Source organism: Podarcis melisellensis, assembly GCF_964234715.1.
Source record: "Podarcis melisellensis genome assembly, chromosome: 1".
Lineage (NCBI taxonomy): Eukaryota > Metazoa > Chordata > Lepidosauria > Squamata > Lacertidae > Podarcis > Podarcis melisellensis.
Window position 1 is genome coordinate 22,355,695 of NC_138528.1, and position 9,976 is coordinate 22,365,670.

Below are 9,976 nucleotides of genomic sequence, written 5' to 3' on the forward strand. Positions count from 1 at the left end.
CACTTTGTTCTGAATGCTGTCTCTGAAGGAGGACACTTTTGGCCCAGTCTCAGAGTCCAGAGGTGGTGAAGAAGCCCTTAGTGCTGCTGCTGCTGCTGCTGCTTTTACACCAGCAAAGATTTTGATTACCATGCAAGTCAGTGCAGCATTCTTTTAAATGTAACTTTTTAATTTTTTTACAGCTGGGGGAAAGTCGCTGCTTCCTCTGTTGCAACATAATTTCTGCAGACGTGCTCACAGTGTGATATTTTCTGCTCTGCTTCTTTCTAATACCACACTGGAACATCATGAGCTTATAAAACTTGAGAAATACAAATGAAGACCAAAGATTTTTTTGACGGTGTATGAACAGTGAGCAGCTTTATTTCTATATTACAGCTGCCATGTTTATTAATTGTACTGATCTCCAACAACACACTGGTCTGCTAGAAGCTATTAGCAAACATAGTCCCTGTTGAACAGGCTTAGATTAGAACCAATGTGCTAGTTCATGTAATTGAGCGCCTCTTTTTTTTGTACAGCTTGTTCCATTCAAGAGATTTTGCTTGCTCAGCCCACCATTAGGTTTATGTTGGTATATTAAAAACATGGTTTGTGCTTCTGATATACAGGGTTTCTGACTAGTGTGTGTGCATGCAGTGATCTGGACTAAAAGCAAAAAGCATCATGAGGAGAGTGTTGGTATGAGTTGCATAATCTTCAGTTCTTCAAAGTCGGACCCCCAGATGTTGGGCTACATCATCTCCAGCCAGTTTAGCCAATGGTCAGGGATGATGGGTGTTGTAATCCAACAGCATCTGTGGACTCAAGGCAGGCATGGACAGACCAATGGCGAAAGGAGATTACAGGGATCATTGAAAGAAGATTTTGTGTGCAAAGTAATGGGCTGGAACAATACAGCCTTTGATCACACTGAAATAATGAGATCTCTTAGCAAATGGTTGTTCGGGGTGCATGTGGTTTTAAATTTTACTGTGTGACAGATGCAACTAATAGTCTTGTTTGTTGTTCACATTTTTCTTTGCAGACATAGATGAATGTCGCTATGGTTACTGTCAGCAGCTATGTGCCAATGTGCCAGGCTCCTACTCCTGTACATGCAATCCAGGATTTATCTTGAATGAAGACGGAAGATCATGTCAAGGTACTGTTTGTGCATGAGAGAGAGAAGACCAGAGAGCACAGTACCTTTTAAGCAAAACATTCAACTGATAGAGCTTTCCGAATCTCTTTGGGAGGGTATTCCAGAGGGTTGGTATAACTGAAAAGGCCCGTTTCCATGGTGTTTTCAGACGACAATCTATGACTATGTTATGGCCAGCAGAGTCTCCTATGAGGGACACAAAGTCCAATGTGGCTTTCAGCAGGGGGGATATTCTGCTATGTAGCCTGGTCCCATGCTGTTTAGGGTTTCCATGAGTTTGGCTTGGGAGCAGCAACAGGCAGCCAATGCAGATCACTAAGCACAATATCAATTTACCCACAGCCTTAAACACATTTATGAAGTTTAATGCATGGTGGTTCTTGCAATTTTCTTTTATGAAAGTCCTTGCTCTCCTTCAGCTGCAAAATCATCAAAGCTCTCTGGTCCTGAGTGTGGGGTCGGAGAAATCTCCTAGCAACATGCCCATAAAAAGTAATCTTAAGAGTTAAGGCTACAGTTTGTTACAGTCACAGACACGCCTTCATCCATTGCCCTTTCCCCCTTGTTTCACCCTGCTGCTTTTGGCCAGGTTTTGTTATGATTGAAGCAGTCAGAGTCTTAAAACTTGTAGATAAACAAGGAAGCACCTGCAGGATACACTTCAGTTTTGTTTGCCATATTGGTCTGAACCCAAACAGACTATGCAGAATCTTTTCAAGATGTCACAGTGGTAAATTGAACTTTTCCAGCACTGTAGCTTTGTTTGCATGTCAGCGTTCGATGTGTACTACCCCATGTTGCCCATTGAGTATAGTGGTTCCCTTGGCAGAGTAGCTCCCTCTGGTCTCATGTACAGAGACAGTTTGGGCAAACTAGGAGTAATTCTTACTTGCCATAAAGTAGTTCCACAAAGAGAATGAGCAACTAACTCACACATCTGTCACCGCTTTCTCTCTAAAGTGGTGATTTGTACATCGCCCAGAAATGACCTTTAGAACATCTCTCAGAGACAAAAGATCAGCTATGTTTTATTTATTTTTTCTGTGGGCTGTGTGTCCAATGTCATGGCAGGGATGAGGAATTTATGGACCTTCACATGTAATTGTGCTACAGCTGCCACCATTCCTGACCACAAGCTATGGTGGTTGTGGCTAATGGGAGTTGTAGTCCAACAAACAACATCTGGAAGTCCCCATCCCTGCCTCAAGGGAAGAAGATACTCCAATTACTTTTCTCTCTCTTTTGTAGCCAAAATCATCTCAGTAGGTTTTAATTTTAAGAAGTTCTTTTTCATTGCTGTAAGCCTTAAATAAACTAGAGCCTTGAAAAAAGTGATTGATGCCGCTTTCCCACAGATGTGAATGAATGTACAACCAACAATCCTTGTGTGCAAAACTGTGTCAACACCTACGGCTCATTCCTTTGCCGCTGTGACCCTGGCTATGAATTAGAGGCTGATGGTATTAGTTGTACTGGTAAGTAAAAATTGTGGGCATTATTATCTTGGCTTTTAAGGGAAAGAATGTTTTTTCCACATGTACTTACATTGTTTTAAGAACAGCAGCAACAACAAATTGTACCCCACCCATCTGACTGGGGTGCCTTAGCCACTCTGGGTGGCTTCCGACAAAATATAAAGGTACACAATGAAACATCAAACATTAAAAGCTTCCTGAAACAGGGATGCGTTCAGATGTCTATGGAAAGTCATAAGATTGTTTATCTGTGTGACATCTGACGGGAGGGCATTCCACAAGGAGGGCACAACTACTGACAAGGCCTTCTGCCTGATTCCCTGTAACTTCACTTCTTACAATGAGGGAAACACCAGAAGTCCCTCAGAGCTGGACCTCCATATCCAGGTTGGGCGATGGGAAGTGGAGATGCTCCTTCAAGTATACATGGAAAGTTAGAGTGATGAAACTAGGAAGGATTAACAGGAACATCTAATCCCACAAAATGTAGGACTCTGAGCAGTTATTTCCATTGGTTTCAATGGAGCATACTCTCAAGTAAAGGTGCTCAGGATTGTGTGGGTATATGTATTTTGTTGAATCAGTGCCTCTTAACTGTAGAACCTTAGACTACACCTTGCTTGGCCTCCTGCAGGTGAACTAAAGAAGCATTTACAGTACACATGTTCTTGCCCCAAGTGTGTTGGCAGTGACCTTAAATCACTGAAGTCAATGAATTTAAGCATATGACTGCAACAAGGATTATACGGCTGTTTCTTGTGCTTTCATCCTTGTTTCAGTTATGGAACACTTATTATACACTTGGTTTAATTTGAAAATGATTTGTTAAGCCTGTTTGTGTTCTGAAATGGTCTCCAGTGCCTAGTTAAATGAGTCAAGCTCTGGGAAAAACACATCTCCAAAAAATGCCGCCCCCCCACCCAATTTACCATAAGTAGATGCAACGCTGCCTGGCTTACAGAAAAAGAATACTCAGGGTGGGTCTTACTCAGAGTAGACCTATAGAAATTAATGTACCTAGCTTAGTCATGCTCATTCATTTCAGTGGGCCTGCTCTGAGTTAAATCTAGCTGAAGACCACCCTCGGTTTGTGCAGACAGGGGACCTCTTTGGCTAGGGGTGAGGAAACTCAGGCCCAGGGGGGCTCAGTGTGGCACTCCAGGCCTCTCCAGCTGACCCTCAAAACTCTCCCTAAGTCACACTCCCTCTGCCTAGGCCATGGCCTAGAAGGGATGCAACTGCTGGGCTGAAAAAGGTTCCCCTTCCTTCGGTGGAGACTGGTTCAATAGGGAGAATGGGGCACTGCCACCTGACCTCTCTCCCCATCCAGTTCCCACCTGCCTGCCTTCTTACTTACACCTAACCCAGGCGGTAGCACTGCCTGTCAACATCTTCCTCCTTAGTCCAAGGTTGCCTCTTGTAGGGAGCAGGATGGGGCAAATCTAGACTTAAGTCAGATCTGCCTGTCATTTGCTCTGGCTTCACTTCACCAAGATTTCATTTTAAAGGGAAAACAGTACTCCAGACACAGCAGCATTTGAGTTGGTATTTCTGCCTACAGTAGAGCTTTTTCAACATCATGATGTACTTGCTAAAGAATTACCGTATTTTTCGCCCTATAGGACGCTCCTTTCCCCCTCCAAAAATGAAGGGGAAATGTGTGTGCGTCCTATGGGGCGAATGCAGGCTTTCGCTGAAGCCTGGAGAGCGAGAGGCGTCGGTGTGCACCGACCCCTCTCACTCTCCAAGCTTCAGGAAGCTATCCGCAAGCCGTGGGAGAGCTGTGCGGCTTCACAGGTCAAAGCTTCCGAGCTTCCCCCGACCCCAACCCCCAGAACAGGCAGCTCTCCACAAGCCGTGGGAGAGCTGCCTGCACCCCGAAGCCTGGGGGCACGCTGAGCTCAGTGCCCCCTAGGCTTCGGGCTTCGCACAGCTCTCTGCAAACCGTGGGAGGGCTGCGCGAAGTCACGCAGCTCTCCCATGGCTTGCGGAGAGCTGCCTGCACCCTGAAGCCTGGGGGCACACTGAGCTCAGCGCCCCCAGGCTTCGGGCTTTGCGCAGCTCTCCCACGGCTTGTGGAGAGCTGCCTGTTCTGGGGGCTGGGGTCGGGGGAAGCTCGGGCTTCCCCCACCCCAGCCCTGTGCCTGGGGGGAGAAATAATTTTTTTTCTTTATTCCCCCCCCAAAAAAACTAGGTGCGCCCTATGGGCCGAAAAATACGGTAGTACACTCCATGCTAAACACTTAATTTTGGTACTTCTGAGGGTCAGTTCTTAATTTGGCATATTGCTACTAGACATGCTCCTTTTTTCACCATCTGCCTGCATTTGTTATTTGCAGACATCACAGGAAGGAAAAAACCCAAAACCCAATGATTTCCCTAAGAGATACAGCATGCCAGTTCTGGGATTAGATTGCCTAGTTGTCAAACCCAAATCCCCAAATATTATTTTGTTTGGTGTTGTTATTGTACCTAAAATTGCTAGGTCCTGTACAAAAATAGCGCTGGTGTTGCCCATAGATTCCTTTGACCTCCTCTCCCATTAGTGTCAAAAGGGAATAAATCAGCTTGGCTTTTCTTCACTTTGGCTCAGCGTTGGAATTGCTTTAATCCTGTGGGCTTCTTCTGAATCTAAAGTTCGTGCACATCTCCCCAAATATACCAAATAAAATCTGGTTTCAATCAACGTTTTGGAAGTTTGCTTAGTCATCCTAGTATTGTGAAACCCTTTGCTGGCCTAGTCTGGCACATCTGTAGTGATTCTAAAATTGGTTAATGGCTGTAGATTATATAACATGATTTACACAATCCAGCAGCGTTACAAGGGGCAGGGCAGCATCAGAATACCTTATCTAGGAAAGGACAGTTACAGATAGGTAGCCGTGTTGGTCTGCCACAGTCAAAACAAAAAAAATTCCTTCCAGTAGCACCTTAAAGACCAACTAAGTTAGTTCTTGGTATGAGCTTTCGTGTGCATGCTCATACCAAGAACTAACTTAGTTGGTCTTTAAGGTGCTACTGGAAGGAATTTGTGTATCTGAAGAAGTGTGCATGCACACGAAAGCTCATACCAAGAACTAACTTAGTTGGTCTTTAAGGTGCTACTGGAAGGAATTTTTTTTGTTTAGGAAAGGACAGTTTTAGATAGGCAGCTTCGCAATGTGGGCCAAGAGTGGATGGGGTGAGCATACAAAACATGAATGGTACATAGGTGGGGAGCTCCTTTGTCTCATAAACTGCATGGTGGATAAAGTCAGCTTGTGCTTGCCACACACGACTGGTTCAGGAAGTGATACATGGCAGGGAATATGATGTGAGGGTGATGAGAGATGGGCTGCCCTCTGTTTGTTTAGGTGGAATTCGGGTCATGAGATGGTCCATGGGTTGTGGCCTCCAGTGAAACTCAAAGGCAACTTAAGAGGGTCAGTAAGCACCATAAAACTAGTGTTATATTTAGCAGGTAATGGTCTGAACCTATCACCAATGAACTGCTAACTCTTCCTAATCCCAAATTTACAGATATGGATGAATGCAGCTTCTCGGAATTTCTTTGTCAGCACGAATGTATCAACCAGCCAGGTAGTTACTACTGCTTCTGCCCTGCTGGTTACGTTCTTCTGGATGATATCCGATGCCAGGGTAAGAACATTTTGCCAGCTATTTTTTTTTTAATTAAAAAACAAACACAAGAATAAACATTAACCTTTTTCTCGAAATAATAGTTAATGAAGCAAAGGATGAACATAAGGTCTAAGCAATTAGAAGTGCATGTTGGGAGCTATTGTACAACACTGCTGAACACATAACTATGTGTGTGGTGTCATTACAGTTCACAAGGTTCTTGGCCTACGCAACCATTCTCCAGTGCAGTTAAGGATTACACAACAGGTCCCATGCTATTCCTTTTTTTCTGCTCCAACTGTGAAGAAAACGTCAAATCGCCCAATGAGCTTAATAGAGAGAGTTGACTCCATACAAAACATGCTTGTTTACTACCGAATTGTGGACAGCAGTGAACTCATTAAAATACCTTACCAAGCAACCAGTTCTTCTGGGTGTATGTAGCATTCCCCCCTCTACCAAGCATAATTGGAAAGTGTTTGCACTGGATCCAACATAGCAAGAGATAAGCTCAGCAAGTTCTCCTCTCAACCTGTGCAGAAATGCTGTCTGTACGTAGCTTAAGTCCTCCAGACAATCAACTGCGCCTGAGTTACAGGCCCAGATGGTGAAAGGTCAGTCAGTGTAAATAATGTAATGGAAAGTGCAGCATCAGTCAGAGAGGATGTTTCTGGGTCCCACAGGTACATCCTGGTTCATGCTAAAATAATTCTCCAACACAGTTGTGTATATGCTTCTTTGATAACACAGAATGAAGCAGTTATGAAGAAGCCTTATCAAGTATGAACCAGTCATCACAGTTCCTTAGCTCACATCAACATTCTCCTTCAGCACACTGATTACATTGGTGGGGAAACAAACATGGAGTATGGCCAGTTGAATTACATGGCTAGGTCACTGTTGCCCCACTTAAAGGAGAAAAGGTAGTTGGGAGCCATAATGAAACCTCCTGGTCAAAGCCCCTAATTCCCTTCAATTTTTGCTAGATCACACACCACCCAACATAGCTTTATCTCATAATTCTATAACTCCTTAAGGAGACATCACAATGAGTTTTAATTACGTGCTTGCTTTGTTGCCCTGTGTTTAGGGTTTGAGAGTTTTGACATGATCCGCAGTGAATTGTATGATCTCACATTTGCAAGAAGCTGAGCCAATATTCATTTGCTGTTCCTTCGTCCTCCTCTTCTTTGGGTACATTCAGACATGTCAAAATATTTGGGTTGATCCACACACACACACACACACACACAATCAGAACAACCGTGTGAGATAAGATTAGGCTGAGAAAATATGACTAAAGTCACTTAGTGAGCTTTGTGGGTGGAGATTCAAGCCCTGAAAACACTCTAAACACTACAGTACATCCTACTGGACATTATACATGCGTAGCATCTTGCAAGACTCTTTCAGATGTGTTTTAGTTAAATAGTATTCTGTGCCACAAGTGCTATGGGGTTAAAACACTTATTAAAATACACCAATATTTACTTCTATTTTTTTGCATTTTAGATATTAACGAATGTGACGTTGGGAACCACACTTGTACCTTGCAACAAACGTGTTTTAATGTCCAAGGAGGATTCAAATGCCTAGACCCAATAAGGTGTGAGGAGCCTTATATCCTGATCAGTGAAAAGTGAGTAATATCTTCATAGAAATAGGAGGATATTTATCTTCTTCAAGAGGCATGTGCTGTTTGGACTTTCTGCTGCTAGCTTTGCGTTACACAATTCAGATTTTAGGGATCTTTCTCTGATTCCTCTTTAGGTGTATGCATGAAGTGAGAATGGAACTGACAGAAAACTGGAAAAATTGATTTCATATGGCTATGCTCATCAAGAAGCTAGAACTACCTGTGGCTCATTGTTGAGTGTATACTCAGTGGCAAACCCAGGTCTATCTGGCCCTTAGCTTAAATAAAAATCTAACTCTTAACGGCATGTATCCCCTCCTATAATAGTACATTCAATATGCAGAATCCTTGTGAGGATGAAATGAGTTGTAGACCTTCCCTGACCTCCTGGCATTCTTTATTCAGTCTACATATCTCATCACTCACTTCAAGTCCGCTCCCTTCTACATAGAAACACATGAAACTGCCTTTTATGCAGAGTTAGGCCATAGGTCCAGCTAGGTCGGCATTGCTGCAGAAGTGCTTTGTTGAGTGCAGCCACTGCACTAGCTTTCTCACACTGATGGGTTATGGTTGTTTACCTGGACAGGTGAGGTGACAGGGAAGTTGGCATGGCTTCCAGTGCTCCTACAAGTGAATCTGCACCACACCAGCCACCTCCCAGCTAACAACCTGCCAGGAATCTAGCAGAGCATCTTCAGCCCAGCCAGTGAGCTGCTTCTGAATTACTGATAGCCGCTCTTTGGGGTCTCCCAGCCATATCTGGAGATGCCAGGGATTTAATCTGGCACCTTCTGCATGCAAAGCAGATGTTCTAAAACTGACGTCCCTTTCCCAGTTTGTTTTAGTCACAGCGTGGTTTACACACAGGAGTTTTCAGCAGCAATAGGTTCTGCTTCTCCTTGATCCCACATTAGTCCTTTTTCTATCTGCACTCTTGAGTCCATCATTTCTGCCTAGCCCCTGATGGAGATGCAGATTGCTCCTTCCCACTCATCAGATGATAGATGCAATGAGCAGGGGAAAGGCAATATTGGTCCCATTCTGAATCAGGGCCCCTTGCTTGCAATTTGTGTGGGCAAAGCCTGCACGTAAGGTAACAGACCTTAACAGAGCCAATGTATTGCCTTTTCTGCCCCCAAGACGATGTTATAAGAACTGCTTCTTAGCTTCTTTTAACAGCAACAGGCACAAAATATAAAATCCCTAGTCAGGCCACCAGATGGCAAAAGACTCAACTGTATTTCTAGTTAAGCTAGAATTACTCTATGCTTATGAAGAAATAAGAGCAAGTTTTATTAGTCATTCAAAGGTCTTCAGAGTTGAGCTGTCATTCAGTGCTATTCCATAGAGGATGTTGATGGTACATTGTTTGCCTCTCTTGATGCAAAACAATGCATTTAAGGTTTAAGAACCCAAGTATAAATGGTATGTGCATATTAATGTAGGTCTTGTAAACTGTGGAATATCGGTCAATAAACGGATTGATTTAACTGTTATAAACTGGTTGATCTAACAGGTGACTGACTTCACAAATTTATTGATAAACGCTTGTAACACAGCAGGTTGTAGATTATAAAACAGGTTATAGAGAAAACTGAAGTTTAGGATGCAGAATATCCTTTCTTGCTAAACAACACAAAACAAATTCTCTTTGGAAATTTGCTCAATGTCAGACATAGCAGCAATAATAATTAGTAGAGTGAATAACTCATTCAGGAAAACATATGCCATATGCCATTATAAATGTGCTAATTTTCAGAGTACTGCACGACTCTCCGTTGTTTTTGGTGGCAATACACCAATAGTAACAATTTCTGTTCTTCCAGTCACTGTATGTGCCCAGCTGAAAATCCTGGATGCAGAGACCAGCCATTTACCATTTTGTACAGAGACATGGATGTTTCAGGGCGCACTGTGCCGTCTGATATATTTCAAATGCAAGCAACGTCCCGCTACCCTGGTGCTTATTACATCTTCCAGATAAAATCAGGAAACGAGGGAAGAGAATTCTACATGCGTGTAAGTGGGACAGGATCTTGCATGGCAGATTTCTTCTTCTTCTTTTGAATACTGTTTAAAACCTCAAGCTCTCTTTGT

At 43.4% G+C, this 9,976-nt stretch overlaps 1 protein-coding gene across 2 annotated transcripts in view; it reads left to right on the forward strand.

Annotated features, from left to right (window-relative positions):
* Window positions 1-9,976, forward strand: part of FBLN5 (fibulin 5) — a 58,979-nt gene that overhangs the window by 45,020 nt on the left and 3,983 nt on the right. For both annotated transcript variants that reach the window (XM_081912923.1, XM_081912924.1), the window contains 5 exons: window positions 1,028-1,144; window positions 2,500-2,619; window positions 6,139-6,258; window positions 7,753-7,879; window positions 9,706-9,898. In XM_081912923.1, coding sequence (XP_081769049.1) covers window positions 1,028-1,144; window positions 2,500-2,619; window positions 6,139-6,258; window positions 7,753-7,879; window positions 9,706-9,898 — 677 coding nt within the window. The remainder of the gene's footprint in view (window positions 1-1,027; window positions 1,145-2,499; window positions 2,620-6,138; window positions 6,259-7,752; window positions 7,880-9,705; window positions 9,899-9,976) is intronic.